We start from the raw sequence: 19955 nt of genomic DNA, 5'->3' as shown, positions 1-19955 counted from the left end.
CCATTTTAAGCTTTACTTTGTTTCATGTAGTTCATATGCAAAATGTTATCTGTATATAATCAAAAAGATAATAATAAAGCTAGAGCCATGTTAAACATCATTTGTTTATTATAGGGTCAAATGGGAACATTGTATTTTGTTTATATTGACCACTCAGTTTATTGCATTATGCTTTACGCACTGAACAGGTTATCAGAAATGCCCATCCCCTTAACTGAGTTTACAGGCAGTTCATCATTACTGTCAGTATAGGAAAAAATATTGTCTGTCTTAATGGATTTATAATTAGTGCTTTCGTTCCTAACTGATTATTAAAAATGCTGCTTTATATAGGCACCACACTGCATGTGGAGGGGTCACTTGATAGAAGTGCCCTTGAGACTGACCAAACTTGCTGTCCTGCAAAAGAAGAAATAAGAATTTCAAAATTAGGGCCTAAACTGTAAGCTGAGTCCTTATTAATGTTTTTTTTTTTTTTTTTTTTTTTGCATATATTACTTACTGTTAGCATGTCACCCTGTGTTTGTGACTCCTTTTGAAGATGTAAGACATGAAGCTAACCTCTCAGCAAGGTAAGACAGCCCTAAAAAGCAAAGATATAATGTCACATTACTAAACACTTGTGCAGCATTTGCATTCTGCTGCTCACACTAGCACTATTTCACCATGGTGTGGTAGGTACATTATGTAACTTGCATATACAAACCTGACTTATAACAAAATAAATAAATGAACTACTGAACTATAATTAATACGTATAGAAATATGTTATAATTTGGAAGAACTCTTAATGGACATTATTATACAGTATAAAGGATATATAATGGGGTTATGATAAATAAATTAGAAATTACAATAGAACTACACATTCTCTTAGGGCCTTTTTTTTTTTTTACCGTCTTTACAGAACTTGCTCATGTAAAGTGATATGACCAGAGTCAGCTTTCTTATCCATACCGCCATTAACTTGAATTTGAGCCATTAACTTACATTTTTACATCAAAAACCAATTAAGTTCTTAATAGTTTGCTTAAATATTCACTATAAATTTACACACACACCCTTATTATAATAGCTGCGTGCACAATTTAATTAAAAAGCAAGTTTCTGCTTCACATAATTGAATAGATAAAATAATGACACTATTAAAGAGCATAATTGAATAGATAAAATAATGACACTATTAAAGAGCAATGTTTAGGGTTAAACTTACCACTCATAATCAATCATAGTAGCATAGCTGTCTCTGTCTCATCTCTCATTCCAAAAGCTCAACCTACGACACAACAGACGTAAACATTTTCTGCGATCGACTTTTTTAACCTGAGCTATTCCAACACGAATTGCATCGGAGTGCGATTATTTTAGACTGGGGTTTGTGCTAGTCGTTTAACCGGAGCTGAAACAAATTAAGGATGATATCTTTTCCTTTCTTGTAAACCAGCTATTTATTCCACAGGTTGTGACGTTTGGCAGGTAATGTAAAATTAAAGTAAATATTTATGTGAAATATAATTTCACAAAGCTTGTCCGGTGGATTTTATTTTGTCTTGAGCTTTGGTAATGAGATTAGCTTGTGTTATTAGCTGCTTTAGCTGCTAACGAAATATAACAACTAACAGCAATATGTCGGTATTATGTCATGCTTATTATGTGCATTCAAGCAGTATATTCTTGTTCTGTGCCAGGTTGCAAAGAAAATGATCAAAATATGATAATGTTATTTAACTAAGTTAATTAAACACTGGAGCTTAAATTGAATTTGAGTTTAGTTTAGAACAGACAGGACAGTATAACTTAGATGTTCAATATCTGCCATGACATAAAAACATCAAAACTTGTTACCAAATTTGTATGTGGTTGCACTGCTTGAAAATAACATATACCTTATCTTATACATCTGACCTGATTTGGACGTTCTTCTGGGTTGGTCATTAATAAAAATTCATTATATTGGTTGGTTGCCATCACTGCATGCCTACAAAAATAACGTAGTTATTGATTTGTATCTTATTTGTATTTCATGATGAAGCTTTCCTGTTTGTCATCTAGTTTTTGTCTAAATTGACTAAAGTATAGATTTGAACTTCAGTGTTTAATGCTGTTTTTCCCCATTAAACATCAATATAGATGTATGCCATTGTATCAGTTAGGCTATCAATCATAACAAAAATAATGATAAACATTTCCACATTAATGCATCCCTAGAATACAGATTATTTTAGCTTTCCTAGTCATTGTAGTTAATAATTTATTCAAAGACACTTCTCTTTGTATAAATAAAGTTTTCTTTATGTGCTAAATTCTCTTAGATCAATTTATTATCAGTAAAAAGCTGTTCAAACATCAGCAAACAACAACTACAAACTACAGATTCCAAAGTGGTGGCTTAGAAAAAAATATTTATACATAGTTTCCTTTAACACTTTACCCCTAAAAATAAACATATGGGTGGAGAAGGCGAGACTGTTTCTAATATTTCACAGCTGTCAGGTCTTAAATTAGAAAAGAAAAATGAGAGGGCATTTTTTTTTAAACGTTATAGTGGATGGATTTACAGGTAGGGTGTCAAAAGCTATTTTTTGAAAGATAAGCTTAAAATTGCTAGAGATGGACATTGTCTGTTATGTAGGCTATGCAATATCACTATATTATTTTTCTTTTATACAGTCAAACCAAAAATTATTCAGACATCAGATATAATTTTGTATATATTTTTTTACTAGTGGGTGCAGGACACTGTAGTTGATTTATGTAAGTGAGGATAGCAAAATAAAGTAAACTGTGACATATTATACCCAAAAATTCTTCATACAGTGGACTACCAGTATAAAATGTTGGGACCAAAAATTGTTCATACACTTTGACCTGTCCATGTTTTGCTTAAGTATTTTTTCTTTAATTGGTAATGTGACCTTTTAACACCACAGACTGAACAAAATCAAGCATTGCTTGGTAATTTGTTGACCTAAATTGGTATTAGGCTATCTTATTTATTATTATATTTATATTTATGCATTTGGCAGACGCTTTTATCCAAAGCGACTTACATTGCATTTCAAGGTACACATTTACATTCTTATCAGTTCTATCAGTATCTTATTGTGTACTTAAATTTAACAGCTGACAGCTATTAGGCTAAACCTAATTAATTTTTGAGACAGTCTAACGGAAGGAGTTATTAACATTTTCTAAACTATTGCAAAAAAACTGTAATAATGTGAGAAATGTTGAAGGTGTCTGAATAAAGTTTGGTTTAACTGTATTAACATTTTCTTGCTAATTGGTTATTTTATCTAGTTAACTGATACAGTAAATGGCACCATTTGGTGGATTTATTTTAATAAATAGTAGAGGGCCAATCAATCTCAAGTGGTTCAGTGGATGTTGCTTGACCATTTTTAGTTTACTTTTTTTTTTTTTGAGTGATTATATCTATGTATTGGCGGTATTTTTATGTTACTTGCATGGTTTTACCATTTTGTGTCACAATAAATTTGGGTTATACAGGTGTTTCTGAAAATATCTTAATATACCTTAATATCTCATTCTCAGCTCGTTGATCTCTAGAGAATCTCTATATTCTAGAGTATATAGTACAAGGACATATATTAAAACTTTTCTCAGCCCAAATGCAATGAAGATTGTTCAAAATTTTACTTTTAGGGTAAATTTATAAAGGGAAGGGTTCAAATCTCAGTTCTGTTTTTTTAAAGGAGTACCCGGTCCTAGGCATGGATAGTGTCCCTGCAGAACATTTTAGGTTTGAGGCTTCTGAGTTGTTTCTTATATGTTTGGATTGATAGTCATTGTTAATGTTATGTTCTCTTAGGATGTCAGGATGGCAAGTGGCCCTGGCTTGCCGGACAGCCTGGTGCTGGAAATCTTCTTGCATCTCCCTCATGAGGCGGTGCTGAGCGCTGGGTTTACCTGCCATCAGTGGTTTTCCGTGTCGCGGGATGAGTTCCTCTGGAGGGAGCTCTTCTATAGCTACTACCGTATCCCTCGCTCTGTGCCTCGTCACCCAGGTACTGTGATCCTTTGGATGAGACATTAAACCGAGGTCCTGACTCTCTGTGATCATTAAAAATCTCATGTCACTTCTCTTAAAGAGTATGGGTGTAACCCCGGTATCTTGGCCAAATTCCATCCATTGGCCCTTGCCAATCATGGCCTCCTAATAATCTCCATCCCCACCTTTCACATCTGTGAAGAACAACTGAAGTGGAATGTGTACATATGGCCTTCAATAATCCACTTAGTAGTAAAATACATGTGACAGTGCCTAAAGTTTGGCACTTTATTTTGTCATGACTGGCGGCACCTTTTGAAAGTAACAATGCAATTCCTGTATGTGTGCAGCTTCTGCGTCGTGGTATAGGGAGTTCAAACGGCTGTATGACTGCATCCCCTGTGTGGAGGTTCAGACTTTGAAGGAACATCATGATCAGGTCCTGCATTTGGCCTTCTCACACCGTGGACATCGCTTCTCTTCCTGCTCTAAAGACTGTACTGTTAAGGTAAGACTGCCTACTGCAGTTCCTTTCAAGCAATTCATTTCACTCTGCCGCCACTTTGAAATGCCTCTCGGGCAGCTAATTCAGGCCCTGGTCGATTGGATCACAAGCGAGCGATTCTAAATACAGGTGTAAACTGAGTCTAAAACGTTTTGAACTTGTCCACTTTTGACCACTTCCAGAGGTAGTCGAAAATTCATTAGACCTGAGTGCTTTGGTGTTGTTGACGCTCATGTGGTCGAATATGTTTGAACAGCCACAAAGGACCGTCTACTCTCCGCCTACTGACCTGATGCGTAAACATTATGGGAAGTGAGATAGCCAGACAGGATTTAAACGTTGTCCGCTGAAGACCCAAGTTTGGTTTGAGGATGTACCAAGCATAATGTTCTCTCACCATTCCTGATTTCCAACATGCACTTACCATGTTCAGAAACAAATGCTGCTGCTCTCCGTATGTTTTTCCGTCATATCCGGGCACGTAGGGCGAGCTTACTTTGTCCATTAGATCGAAAAAACAACAACATACATTTAGCTACCCATAGACCCTCCCCTGAAAGAAAAAGTGGAAGAAAGAGAATGATTAAAACACCAGGTGTAAGCGAGTATATGTCTCCCTTGTCTACTTGTGATCCGGTGGACCAAAACGCATCTTAATAACAGCTGTAGACAGGGCCTCAGTCATGTAAGTACAGCTCCTATCTCTTTGAATGGGTAAACATCAAATTTTCTAAAGCTGTTTACCAAGCTTACAAAATCATATTATTTTATTAAATAATAATTTTATGTTCTTAGTGCAAATGGTATAGGACAAGTTATGAATTTAATACTTTTTCAAATCAAATAACAGCAAGGTCAATGACATGATGCTTTTTTTTGTCCAGATTTATTTATAAATGTAATTCATGTATAATGACTTGAAAACTTCTGATATCATAGTGAAGAAAAAAAGCCTCAATAAAAGAATGAAATTCTTGGAAACAAAACCATGTACAGTTGTTCAGCATAATCTTTTATTATCAAATATTAATACATAAAAACCCATTTATATTTTAAAAACCTTTCTCCACCAAATTAGTCGTGTTGTGACCATACACAATAAAAATCTATGAACAGGATGTTGATATCATAAAAAGACTGTATCAGTGGCAAAAATATCAGTTCATTTTACATTTTTATGACAGGCAAGGTTAGTTTAGGTTAAAAAAATATTATGATGTGCAACACTCAAAACATTTAATGGATTGATTTAAAATTTATAACATGATATTTGTATAAAAAATACTTCTTAGGTTACACTTTATCCTAAGTTGACGTTGTTACAGTGTAATTACACAAATAAGCACTGAGTGATTTTAATTAATGACATACACTTACTATTTGAATAAGTTTAGGGTTTGGTTTAGTTGCTTGTAATTATGCATAATTTACTGTTATTACTGTAGTTAGTACATGTAACCTATGTCACCTTACACATGTTTGAAAATAATGGTTATGATGTGTACATTCAAGGTGTAAGGAAATTATATTCTAATTTATGGTTACACCACATGATATTTTTAGTGTTATTAAAGTTAGTTTTAAATGTTTGTAAAATGTAAAGTTTTTACAACCATATGAAACCCACATGATGCATGATGTTACAGTGTGCATTTTTTTAAGAGCATATTTAAACAAGGGTTTTAACAAAAATTATCCTTACCTTCCTCTCTGAAACTTATGTCATTGAACCATGAGCGATGGTAACAGTGATGTTTGCTTTAGCAAGCACCACTAAATATACAGTTCCCTTTAAGCACTGTATATAACATGTAAAATAAAATCTCAATGTTGAAAAATAAAATTGTGTTTGTTACTGCTTTGTTGTTCACTGAATGTTGTTTCTACAGGTTTGGGACACAGAGAAACCAGATGGCACCATTTCTTTGGTTCACAGCTACAGTATGCGACAGTTTAACTGGGGCTACACTCAGTTCTCCCAGTTTAACGCTGATGATACACTCCTGCTGGTGTCAGGGGTCTACCTGGGCCCACATCACTCCTCCTCTGGAGAGATTGCAGTCTTCAGTTTGGGTAGAGACAGTTGTTTTATGCATCGACTGCACACACCCACAGTAAATATAAGTAGATTTTTTGATTGATATTGTTGTTTTGGATCCGTAGAGAACTACACTCTGTTGTCCCGCGTGAGAAATAAACCCTATGACGTGTTCGGCTGCTGGCTGAATGAGACTCACCTTATCTCTGGTAACCTGCACTGGATTGGCAACATGACCTCCTGCTCTGTGCTCTGGCTCAACAAAGCCTTCCAGGTACAGATGTGTTCATTTAATCATTTAGCAGATGCTTTAATCCAAAGCGACTTACAAATGAGAAGAGCAATAGAAGCAATTAAACTAACAATAGGACAATAATATGCAAGTGCTGCCACCCTTCCCAGTTTAGTCTAACGCAGAACACGTAATATAATGTTCAGTTCTTAAATGGTCTCAAAGTGATGTGCTGGGTCCAAAATTAACTGTAGTTGATCAATAGAGAAAATGTTGCCTACTGACCATGAAATACAGTAGTCAACATTTGAAGTGGATCAAAACCTTTCATCAAAGTTATACATGAATTTTGAACAATACCCGTTCTTGTCTTAGGACAACTTTGATGAACTTTTTTGATCCACTTTGTTGAATAGTGTATATTTTTCATTTCATTAAAAAAAAGCTTTTAACCCAGTGATAAAACAGTTGTTTCTATTGTGTCATTCCATTGTGATCTTCCACATATTTTCATTGTGGTAGATTATTAAATATCTGTAGCCACATTGTCATAACAAAAGAAAATCATTCTATCTAGTAATTTAATGGTTATTGAGTTATGTAGCTTTAGACAATATAGACAACATTCTTGTCCTAATTACTCAGTGTTTCCCCTCTCCATGTTCAGGACATTGAGTCAGAAAACGTGAATGTGGTGAAGCGTCTCTTTAAGATCCAGAACATCAATGCCAGCACTATCCGCACAGTGATGGTGGCCCACTGCCGTCGACACGACTCTCCTGACCTCCTCCTGGACTATGAAGCTCAGTCACAGGCACAAGCTCAGCGGACACAGCAGCACCAGCCTCTCTTCTTTGATCTGGGAAATACAGACAATGAAGATGAGGAGGAAGATGATGATGAGGACGAGGAGGATGAGGAGCGAGGAGAAAAAAGAGTGTCAGCACATCTGCCCTCATATAACCCATCTGGCCTTCAGCATGTAATACATGTAAGATCTAGAAATCACTAGCATCTCATGTGAAGCATGATCCCAATGACTTTGTGAAGAATGCCTAGAACGTTAAATGAATTAATGTAAATGTAGAAGAAAAAATAGGCAATATTTTACAGGAACTTTGACAAAGAGCAGCATGCACACAATGATTAGAGTTCAATTGGATTTAATTGTATCTTTTTGCAGTCTATGGAATTATATTGTGGTTCAAATTAAAAAAGTTTTGTCTTTGAAAATGGGAGATTTGTTCTGTAACCACATGTTCCTGAATTTTGTTTTAATTTAAACAACACTATGAAATCAAAAGCAGTGATTATTAGGGTATAATGCAATATCAAATTATTCATGCCTGACATAGACCATAATATTTTTGGTTCCACATCTATAGATTCCTATAAATATTCTGTCAGTTTAAATTTTTTAAAAAGATGACTTCAATACTGCAAATCAACATTGCATTGAAATTTCATTGCATGAATTCAAAACCATTTACAGTATTTAATACATGTTGCTGGCCTAATTGTGAATTACTCATGGTAATACTCAAAACACCCCTAGATTTGTCTTCATAAATCTTTAACTTTCCCTTTTCTAAGTCTACATATATATATATATATATATATATATATATATATATATATATATATATATATATATATATATATATATATATATATATATATATATATATATATACAGTACCAGTCAAAAGTTTGGAAACATAATTTTTTTTGAAAGAAGTCTCTTATGCTCATCAAGCCTGCAGTTAAAAACAAAAAAAAAACAAAAAAATATATATATTTTTATATTTTATATTTTTATATTTTAAAATGTAATTTATTTTTGTGATGCAAAGCTGAATTTTCATCAGCAAGTACTCCAGTCTTTGGTGTCTTATGATCCTTCAGAAATCATTCTAATATGATGATTTGATACTCAGTTATTATCAATGATGGAAACAGTTGTGCTGTTTAATATATTTTTTTGGAATACTTTTTTCAGGATTCATTGATGAGTAAAACGTTAACAGCATTTATTCATAAAAACAGCATTTATTCAAAATAAAAACATTTCTAACAATATAAATCGTTACCATCACCTTTTATCAATTTAACGCATCCTTGTTGAATTAAAGTACTAATTTCTTAAAAAAAAATAGTTATTGTTCCCAAAATTTTGAACGGTAGTGTATATTGTTACAAAAGATTTCTATTCTAAATAAATACAGTTCTTTTTAACTTTTTATTCATCAAATAATCCTGAAAAAAGTATCTCAGGTTATAAAAAAAATATTAAGCAGCACAACTGTTTCCAACATTGATCATAAATCAGCATATTAGAATGATTTCTGAAGGATCATAAGACACCAAAGACTGGAGTACTTGCTGATGAAAATTCAGCTTTGCATCACAGAAATAAATTACATTTTAAAGTATATTAAAAAAGAGAACCATTATTTTAAATTGTAATAATATTTCATAATATTACTGTTTTTTTTTTTTTTTTTTTTTTTACTGCAGGCTTGATGAGGCTTAAGAGACTTCTTTCAAAAACATTAAAAATAGTAATGTTTCCAAACTTTTGACTGGTACTGTGTATATATATATATATATATATATATATATATATATATATATATATATATATATATATATATATATATATATATATATATTATTTATTTTTTAATTCTGAAGTGTGTGAGATTACGGAAGTAAAATGGACTGGCTTTTTCTTTTTGAAGTGTATTTCCTTAGCAATTAAGAATAACAGACCGTAGCAAAAGATCAACTATGATTGAAAACTGTTTCAGTAAAAGCACTCCTTGAATTGTTATTTTATGTTATCAGTTATGTGTGCTGTATTTGCTGCCGGTAGGGTTGTCAGAGCATAGCTGCTCGTGATCGAGAGTTGGAGACGAAGGTGGCCAGGCTGATGGGCAGAAGACGCACCAAAGCTCCTGATCCAAACCTGGTGTCTCCCTCAGCTCCTGGAGAAGGAGAGGACAAGACCTACCTCCTCTTCACCACGGGCAGCCTCACCTACTCGCCTCACCAAATCGGTGAGTGTGCACTTGTGTTTTCCATACAGTACATGTGGGATGGTGAACTCATGTGTTTGTGTGTTTCAGGGATCAAGCGGATAATGCCTGATCAAATGACAACAAGTGGTCCTGTGTTAGGAGAAGAGCGCAGTACAGAGGAGTTCTTTGATTCGCTGGATCATGTGATCGACATACACGGCCACATCATTGGCATGGGTCTGTCACCTGACCATAGGTCAGTGTGCTGTGCAACAGTAGATGACTAGCATACATGAGCTTTTAATTGACTTTGGACTGATGCAGTATACACAGCAAGTTCATATGGCATGTGAAATTTAATCAAGAGAACAAATTTGTGTAGAATATTATCTGGCTTGGCTTACCATGCAAGTCCTGGATGTTACTGTTGTGTTTCTATGGGATACAAAACCACAAAGTCTTCCTTCAGGGGACAAAAGCTGGCTTAGAAAGCTGATCAAAAGCTAATAAGGCCATACAAAGCTTTACATATCTTAAATGATATAAGAAAAGTCTTAATTATTACAATAATTACAGGTCGATACCTGTTTTTCTGTCCCCAAAATTTAAGACCTCTTGAAATAATAATTAAGACTTTTCTTATATCATTTGAGATATTGTATGGCTATATGTGATTATTAAACTTCAAAACACTTAGATTTAGTTAAATGTAATCGCTGGTGTTCCAAAGTAAAAACATGGCGTTGTTGTCTGTTCTACAGATTTCAGAGCAGTTTGAATACCACACATTTATGTTTAATATAAATATAATTTTGACTTAAAAAAAAAATGGTTTATGGCTGACCAGAGAAAGTGGTCAAAATGTGTAAATCCTGCTGAAATGAAAGTATTATCAATGAAAGTGTCAGCTGTCATTCAGTGTTTGTCTGTTGATAGGTACTTGTACGTGAACAGTCGAGCGTGGCCGGCGGGATGTGTGATCTCTGACCCCATGTCCCCTCCGCCCATTGCAGAGGAGATCGACCTGCATGTGATTGATCTTAAGAGTCTTAGAGAGGAGCGCCGTAGCCTTCGGGCCCACCGGGCCTTCACACCCAACGATGAGTGCTTCTTCATCTTCCTCGATGTCAGCCGAGACTTTGTCGCCAGGTAATTTACATCCCAGTACTAGCACATTGTATTTGCTGTGGTAAACAGATTATTAGGTCTGTTAACCAGTGCTGCCATTTGGATTACATGCTGTGTACCATAGTAAACCATAGCTTTCTTTCACCAGCTGATATGACATTTATACCAACACTAAATGTTTTTCAAATGCAGCAACTTTGTTGTGAAAGTAGCATTGAGTGGATTGAGTTTGTCATAGCATTTTTTGAATATTTAATAACAGGAATGTTAGTTGCTCAATTAACCATCAATTGGTTGCATGACTAATTAAACTTGTACGTTAATTGCAAGCTCGCAATTACCTTCATGTTTTGACATGATGAGTGCATATAGAAAGCAAATATAAATTTCAACATGTTCAATATTTTTCCATTTGGGGGAGGGGGCTTATTTGTGTCTTTGAAAACCTTCTTAAATTCAGTCAGTCACATCAACAAGTCTAGCAGGGTTGCCAACTCTCACGCATCTGGCGTGACTCTCACGCTTTCAGCATCAATCTCAAAGCTGCAATATCTGCCTACAACGTTCTCACTGCAGTATATTCTGATCATTGATTCGCTGAAAACCTTGCACCTGATACGTCAGTTGCGTGTGAGAAGTTCAGAGAGAGTTCAGAGCATAGGTTCAGAGTCGGAGCCACTGATGCGCGTTTGAAAGTTTGGATGAAAAGGTAAGCAGATAACAAAATGGTGTGCCTTTCACTCACGGGCGTAATTTCCTATGTGGACAGGGGGGACATGTCCCCCTCTCTTTTTGAAATCCCGTTCGTCTCCCCCACACTTTCAAATTAATTTGTTATGATTTTTTAACCGCACTCCGTCATCGCCAAAGAGGAGCAGGACCGAGCAGTACACGGAGCGCCTGCCTGCGTCAATGCGCGTAGCCACGTCCAGGAACGTCACTTGCACACACTAAAAATACCTCATTAAAAGTTATAATGAGCAGGTATGGCGCTGTCTGTGAATGTCCTGACGCACACACTCACACACACAACGCACAGAAAGACTCGCGCTAGTATTGAGCACACAGACAGCGCGTCAGAATCAGTTGTGCTGGGCAGTTCTCTTTCGCGCTTGAACGAACAATAACACATGCCAAAATGTCAGTTTTGCCGAGTATCCTCATAACAATAAGCAGTCTTAAATTAGTTACATAAAGTCTTAAATGAACAAGAGTAAATGAGAAAATGAGATGCATGAGAGCCTGTCAGCAGCGGCAGATCTTAAAGTGACAGCAGCCACTAATTCTGTAGTCAGTAAAGTTAACCAAAGAACAAAAGGAACAGAGAAAATCACTAACTGCTCTTGACTAAAGAACGCTTGCAGCTTTAATAAGGATTAATCTAATTTAATTCCTAATTTATGCAGTGGGAACTGTTTGATAACCTAATTCAATTTCTGTATATTTCATACCTGTTAAGACAGGAAGGGCACAGAAAGGGCACATGTAAATATTAAATTTATTTTTGGGTTTATGTGAGGAAAGTTTTAAGTTCACTTATATTAGAAGTTGTTATAATTTTTAAAAGTAAAAAAATCATTTTCATGGAGACATCAGTAGCTACAGTGATACTGGCCTTCATTCATAAAAAAAAAGCATTAAACAGGTGTTTAAAATAAACTGTCTTTATGTTGTTTCTATATTACAGTGGAAATTGTGTCTCACATTATTTAAATTTTATTTGCACACAAAACATTAATGGTGAACATTTTTGACTAGGCAATTGGCCCCTATTAAACAATAAAGAAAGTAAGACATTTTTCTTACATAGTTTAGTAGCCTACTATATTCTTTTTGGCAGAATTTATCATTATAATCAACTTAATTATTTCCTGGATTTTGAACCTTTTCAGTTATTGGCCTAACAAGACTGACACCAGGAACAGACTTGTCACTTGATGGCACCCTGTGAGTGATGGGAAGTTCGGATCATTTTACTGACTCGCTTGTTATACCTCGTTCATTAAAATGAACAAATCTTTTTTCGAGTCATTTCGTTCATTTAAGGGGCTTTAAATGTTATACTTTTAACAGCCAAATTCCCCGGACACATCCACCTACGCAGTCTTTATCATATTCTGAATTAAGAAATCATTAAAATGCAGTCAAAAAAAATTTACAGGGAACATATATAATTACTTTCCGAGTCTTTCGTTCATTTGTCCCGTGACAGACGCAATGAACGGATTGAACCCTGCTTCAGATACGACCCTCCTGCAGAGGTAGTGAAGCAGGCCAACTCTGCCACTGTGGCATAGGCTACAACAGGTCTAATGTGTGAAACTTGTGTGTTGTGGTTTTTTGGGGAAGTGGAGTAACTATTATGTGTCCCTTTTGTTTTGAGATTTTTTATTGTTTTGATGTTGTTGTTTTACATGTTTGTTATTTAATCACCTCTATCTTAATTTTTTTTATAGTGCAATCAATAAATTAATTGTACATTTTGAAAATCAGGGTTTATACTAAGTAAACAAGGACTGATTTTTTTTAAATTAGGGTTAGGGTTACGCGCGCGCACTGATGTTTTACAGAGTCTCACTCCAGCCAAAGTCCCAAAGTTGGCAACCCTGGGTCTAGGTGATAGTGATCTGTACCATTCAGAGAAAACTACATGCAAAATGTGGCTCCATAATGTTATTGAAGCCAAAAGAAATGAAAAGACACAAGCTAAAGTCTGCGCCAGAATATGAGCAAGGACAACACACAGATAGAGCTAGGTTATAAAACGGATATCTTGATATTTTTCAGACCTTATGAGGATATTTGGATATTATTTTGCTACACTGAACAAAATTATAAACGCAACACTTTTGTTTTTGACCCCATTTTTCATGAGCTGAACTTTTTCTATGTACACAAAAGGCCTATTTCTCTCAAATATTGTTCACAAATCTGTCTAAATCTGTGTTAGTGAGCACTTCTCCTTTCCATCCACCTCACAGGTGTGGCATATCAAGATGCTGATTAGACAGCATGATTATTGCACATGTGTGCTTTAGGCTGGCCACAATAAAACGCCACTCTAAAATGTGCAGTTTTATCACACAGCACAATGCCACAGATGTCGCAAGTTTTGAGGGAGCGTGCAATTGGCATGCTGACTGCAGGAATGTCTGACACCAGAGCTGTTTTGAATGTTCATTTCTTTACCATAAGCCGTCTCCAAAGGCGTTTCAGAGAATTTGGCAGTACCACGTGTAACCACACCAGCCCAGGACCTCCACATCCAGCATCTTCACCTCCAAGATCGTCTGAGACCAGCCACCCGGACAGCTGCTGCAACAATCGGTTTACATAACCAAAGAATTTCTGCACAAACTGTCAGAAACCGTTTCAGGAAAGCTTATCTGCATGCTCGTTGTCCTCATCGGGGTCGCGACCTGACTGCAGTGACCGACTTGAGTGAGCAAATGGCACTTTGGAGAGGTGTTCTCTTCACGGATGAATCCCAGTTTTCACTGTACAGGGCAGATGACAGACAGCGTGTATGGTGTCGTGTGGGTGAGCAGTTTGCTGATGTCAACGTTGTGGATCGAGTGGCCCATGGTGGCGGTGGGGTTATGGTATGGGCAGGCGTATGTTATGTACAACGAACACAGGTGCATTTTATTGATGGCATTTTGAATGCACAGAGATACCGTGACAAGATCCTGAGGCCCATTGTTGTACACAATTCTTGGAAGCTGAAAACATCCCAGTTCTTGCATGGCCAGGATACTCACCGGACATGTCACCCATTTAGCATGTTTGGGATGGTCTGGATCGGCGTATACGGCAGCGTGTTCCAGGTCCTGCCAACCAATATCCAGCAACTTCGCACAGCCATTGAAGAGGAGTGGACCAACATTCCACAGGCCACAATCAACAACTTGATCAACTCTATGGGAAGGAGATGTGTTGCACTGCATGAGGCAAATGGTGGTCACACCAGATACTGACTGGTTTTCGGCCTTTTATTGTGGCCAGCCTAAGGCACACTGTGCAATAATCATGCTGTCTAATCAGCATCTTGATATGCCACATCTGTGAGGTGGATGGATTATCTGGGCAAAGGAGAAGTGCTCACTAACACAGATTTGAGAACAATATTTGAGAGAAATAGGCCTTTTGTGTATATAGAAAAAGTATTGGATCTTTGAGTTCAGCTCATGAAAAATGGGGGCAAAAACAAAAGTGTTGCGTTCATAATTTTGTTCAGTGTATATTTAGGCATTGGCTCTGAAATTGTTTTAAAGGGTAATATTTTTATTTTCCCCCCTTTTTCTTTTTGTAATAATCTCCAAGAGGAGAATCATTTTTGGTGTAAATCATTCTAAAAAAACAACAACATTTACTTCAAATGATTTAGACAATCTACGTTCAAATGTGAAAACATTTTAAAGCTGGAATACACTACATGACTTCTGCCCAGATTTACAATCTAAAGGAGTAAAAAGTTATCGAGAGTCAGAGCCATTCTGCAGATATTGGTCAGTCAAGATTTCACCAAAAATCGCACAGATTTTCATCCAGTCTGAGAATATCAAACATGCGTGATATTTTGAGGCAATTTAGAAAAAAAAACATTGTTTTAAGTTATGTGTACCAATGAGGCAAATGTTTCTGTGTTGATGAGTTGTGTTCAGAATGACTTAAAGGAATAGTTCACTTCAAAATGAAAATTCTGTCAAGTCATCTTTATTTATATAGCGCTTTTTACAATACAGATTGCATCAAAGCAGCTTCATAATAACATGAAAATAATAGAACAAAGTTTGTTTCTAGAAGAAAATTGCGTCATCATCCACCCCAAGTAAGGCAGACCAATAATATTGTTGAATATTAAATGTCCCCAACTAAGCAAGCCAAAAGCCAAGGCAACAGTGGCAAGGAACCAAAACTCCATCAGGTGACAATGGAAAAAAAAACTTGGAAGAACCCAGGCTCAGTCTGGGGCCAGTTCTCCTCTGGCCAATGAGCGAACAGTGTATGATCAAGGCAGCATTACAGGTCAGAAGTCAGATTGGTTGTGTCGATGAGGCCTTCACAGGACTGATGAGGCTGGCACTTCAGGGATGCGTCATGGGTGGGTCCAGGTGCAGGTCCACCATCTGATCTGGATATGGCTGGGATCCAGCTGACTTCAGTAAACAGGTAGGGACTGGTTGACACTTCAGGACTGCGTTGTCATCGTGTCCAGGCGCAGGTCCTTCATCGGATCTGGATACGGCCTGGACCCGGTGGACTGCGGTAAACCTCGGGATAAACAGAGAGACTAATATTAGCGTAGACGCCATCCTTCTTATGATGTAACGAGTACATCAGGATTTATGGGGAGTGTTCCCGGTTCCGGCTGACCTAGACTATGCAGCTTAACATTGAATTATAGAAGTCTATAATGTGTTATGTGTATGCTAGGCCAAAGAGATGTGTCTTTAATCTAGCTTTAAACTGACAGAGTGTGTCTGCTTCCCGGACAATGTTAGGAAGATTGTTCCAAAGTTTTGGTGCTAAATAGGAAAAGGATCTACCGCAAGCAAGTCATTTTGATATTCTAGGTATTATCAACTGGCCAGAATTTTGTGATCGCAATAGACGTGAAGGACTATAAGTGCGTTAAGAGCTCGCTCAAGTACTGCGGAGCTAAACCATTTAGTGCTTTGAAAGTGATCAGCAATATTTAAACATTTATATGATGTTTAATAGAGAGCCAATGCAGTGTTGACAGAACCGGGCTAATATGTTCATACTTCCTGGTTCTGGTAAGAACTCGAGTTGCTGCGTTTTGGTCTAGCTGTAGTTTGTTTATTAACTGGGAATTATGGCAGGGCAACCACCCATAATAGCATTACAATAACCTAGCCTTGATGTCATGAACGCATGGACTAATTGTTCTGCATTTTTCATTGAAAGCGTATGACGTAATTTAGATGTATTTTTAAGATGAAAGAATGCGGTTTTACAGATGCTAGATACGTGACTTTCAAATGAAAGATTGGTATCAAAGAGCACACCCAGGTTCCTAACCGACGACGAAGACTTGACAGAGCAGCCATCAAGTGTTAGACAGTATTCTAGGTTATTACTTGAGGAAATGTTTTGTCCAATAACTCTGTTTTTTCAGAATTAAGTAGTAGGAAGTTGCTAGTTATCCAGTTTTTTTTTACATCAGCTATGCATTCCGTTAATTTTGTAAATTGGTAAGTTTCGTCAGGGCGTGAAGAAATATAGAGCTGAGTATCATCAGCATAACAGTGAAAACTAATGCCATGCTTCCTAATGATGTCACACAAGGGTAGCATGTACAGAGTGAACAGCAACGGTCCTAGTACTGAGCCTTGTGGTACGCCATACTGAACTTTTGATTGATAAGACATCTCTTCATTTACTGCTACAAATTGATAACGGTCAGATAAGTATGATTTAAACCATGCTAATGCAATTCCACTAATGGCAACATAATTTTCAAGTCTGTTTAAAAGAATGTTGTGGTCGATAGTGTCAAATGCAGCACTAAGATCGAGTAACACTAATAGCGAGATACAACCACGATCGGATGATAAGAGCAAATCATTTCATCACTTATGCTGAAAACACTTCACCCGTTCACTAAGCTGAACAGCCAATCAGTTCTCTCTCACTGATGGACACCGATTCAACATGATTCAGTTGACCAAAAGGCAGGGTCTGACTTGTGTCAAGAGAACACTCTGCAAAAACTGGGCCAGCTTACGCTCAAAGGCCCGACTGACGTTGACAGACCGCCGACTTAGTGTGTCAGGGGCTTTACACAAAATAATGTAAAGTCCGCACTATGTACTCATCTACACATCTAAACCATCATTAAATGTTTGCTGAACAAAAGATCTTAAGGATTGAGTCATAACTGCACTAGAAGTGTTTAATCTCTAATGAGTGTACTTGTCTGTGCAGCGGTGCAGAGGACAAGCATGGTTACATCTGGGACCGACACTACAACATCTGCCTGGCACGCCTGCAACATGATGATGTGGTCAACTCTGTGGCCTTCAGCCCAGCAGACCAGGAGCTGCTGCTGTCTGCCAGTGATGACTCCACCATTAAAGTGTGGCGCTCCCCACGCATGCTGCGCCTCACACAGCCCCCCCGACACCCGCCACGGGCTCGCAAACTGATCTCATCCTTGCTCGGCCAAAGAAGAGCTAATCTGAACGGCAAACCCTGACCTGGACACTGGCAGGTGTATCGAAACATAACAGAAAGACACTCCATGAGCAGAGAGGCATGTGTGAGGTCAAGAAACTGTGGACTTCTACATGGGTGCCTATGAGAAGAACAAGCGTACATGTGTTTTTTTAGTGGCCCTCTTACCGGATATAGCGTCCGTGACCAATAAATGACTGAAAAATGAAAAGTGATCTTTGCATAAAGAAACAACAAAAGAAAATAAGATTTTTGGATCACCATATTTGTGAAAGATTAGTTCTGATGCGCACAGAAACGTGGACATCAACAGGATATGTGACTTCAAGGGCAAAGAACCAAGGATTTGAAGAAAGATATAGGTCATATTCACATGTGAGTGTGTCCCGTGTGCAGTTGTAAGTCCATTTAACCTAGTCGTGGTGACTGAAACACCACCTGTGCATGTCTGCACGTTCATATATTTTTTTTAATGTTTTTTTTTTTTTTTTTTGCACCTTTTTTAGTACGTTACTAAAAAGCTTGACAACCAGATGATCAGAACAAGAACATGATCAGAGTATTTAAATACTCACAAAAAAAGGGAGAAAAATCTAAATTCTGGTACAAATTTACAACAGTTATGCGTCTCTGGTTTTTATTTGTGGTTTTATAAGAAAGAGCAGTTCAGTTTAACATGGTTACAGAATGACAATGTTTATTTCTACTCCATCTATGCCTTTATTACTGAAATCAATTGTATCCTTTGTGCATATGGATTTTGTCATACAGGATTTAACAATCATACTATACTGAAAATGTAAAAATTCCAAAGAAACTCAAAGCCTTCATGTTTGAACCTTTAGCCGTCACCTTTATACAATCATTCGGTTTTAACAATGCACCAGTGACGCACCCCTGTTATGGTAGCATATATTTATTTTATATGTACATCCTAGTGTGACATATGTCATGACTGTATGTGCAGGTTCACATTCACATTTATTCCTATAAGATTGTTAAAACTACCAAAAAGCTGAAGAAGAAAAAACTCAATTGCAGGTCCGACTGCAGGCCATTTCATTCTCCATTCTATATTTAATGTAGATGAGCTCTATGACTGCACAGCATTGAAACACTATGCAGCGCAAGGGTGCTTTGCTAATTTATACCCACAACTCATCTCCAGCACTTCACCTTCCTGTGTCATAAGCTTACATTTGTTTACTAGCATTTAATATTCAGCAAAGGTGCTCATTTGTTATAATCTCATAGATGTCATGAAATATGAAAAGCTCCCCATGGCTCACATATATGATCTATACATGTGAAGCACATCTGAAATATCTGTTACTTGTGCATTACGGCAGAGCATGAGAAAGTTTGGATCACAATGTGCAGCATTAGTCTCTGTAGTTGTGATCAGTGGTTTTGTTTTTAATGGACCTGGTTCCCTGTGTGGCATTTGTGTGAGCTTGTGAATCTGATTTTCCCACCTGCCCTTTGGCTGTTTGCCATCATTTTAGATTTTGTATTGTGGAATGTGTAAAATTTGTTTGACCCATTAAACAATTTTTCTTTTACCAGATACAGTGTACATTTTTTATTTTACCCAAAGCAACTAAAGATGTATATGCATTTTCCAGGCCTACTCTTTGGCAAAGGTAAAAAAACCATGGGACATAAAGACACTGTAGAGACCAATTGAATTAACTTTATTTATTTTTTCAGCAAGTTCAGCACACTTCAGAACCTGATACTATGCTTAAACGAAAGCAAAACGTTAACTAAAATGTTGTTATAACTAAAATCAGACTGCTTCAGTGAAAAGCTATCTAAAT

General features: G+C 36.8%; 1 protein-coding gene and 1 long non-coding RNA gene across 4 annotated transcripts; one reads left to right on the top strand and one right to left on the bottom strand.

Annotated features, from left to right (window-relative positions):
• Positions 1–90: 90 nt before the first annotated feature.
• On the bottom strand, positions 91–1335 carry LOC308690859. Its single transcript, XR_014030210.1, has 3 exons — positions 1214–1335; positions 503–583; positions 91–399 (listed from the first exon to the last, which is right to left on the bottom strand). It is a non-coding gene; the product is annotated as an uncharacterized lncRNA (long non-coding RNA).
• fbxw5 (F-box and WD repeat domain containing 5) lies at positions 1200–19702 on the top strand. 3 transcript variants are annotated; one of them, XM_081365591.1, is made up of 10 exons: positions 1200–1387; positions 3833–4028; positions 4363–4520; positions 6407–6590; positions 6681–6829; positions 7455–7778; positions 9663–9846; positions 9916–10063; positions 10744–10956; positions 17887–19702. In XM_081365591.1, exons 2-10 carry the CDS (start codon positions 3842–3844, stop codon positions 18155–18157), a joined length of 1818 nt encoding a protein of 605 aa, XP_081221717.1. In that variant the 5' UTR covers positions 1200–1387; positions 3833–3841; the 3' UTR covers positions 18158–19702. The 3 variants fall into 3 exon arrangements, with proteins under 3 accessions (XP_081221717.1, XP_081221715.1, XP_081221716.1); XM_081365589.1 differs by having other exon boundaries at positions 1200–1476; XM_081365590.1 differs by lacking the exon at positions 1200–1387 and adding an exon at positions 3717–3763.
• Positions 19703–19955: the final 253 nt, after the last annotated feature.

The sequence above is a fragment of the Scardinius erythrophthalmus genome (assembly GCF_964197995.2).
Source record: "Scardinius erythrophthalmus genome assembly, chromosome: 5".
NCBI lineage: Eukaryota > Metazoa > Chordata > Actinopteri > Cypriniformes > Leuciscidae > Scardinius > Scardinius erythrophthalmus.
This window is presented reverse-complemented; position numbering and strand designations above follow the sequence as displayed.

Excerpts from the sequence above, each read along its gene's own strand:
- fbxw5 (XM_081365591.1), top strand. The coding sequence starts at position 3,842 with ATGGCAAGTGGCCCTGGCTTGCCGGACAGCCTGGTGCTGGAAATCTTC. Across the intron at positions 4,521-6,406 it reads CTAAAGACTGTACTGTTAAG|GTTTGGGACACAGAGAAACC; the intron begins GTAAGACTGCCT and ends TTGTTTCTACAG. Across the intron at positions 10,957-17,886 it reads AGCCGAGACTTTGTCGCCAG|CGGTGCAGAGGACAAGCATG; the intron begins GTAATTTACATC and ends TTGTCTGTGCAG.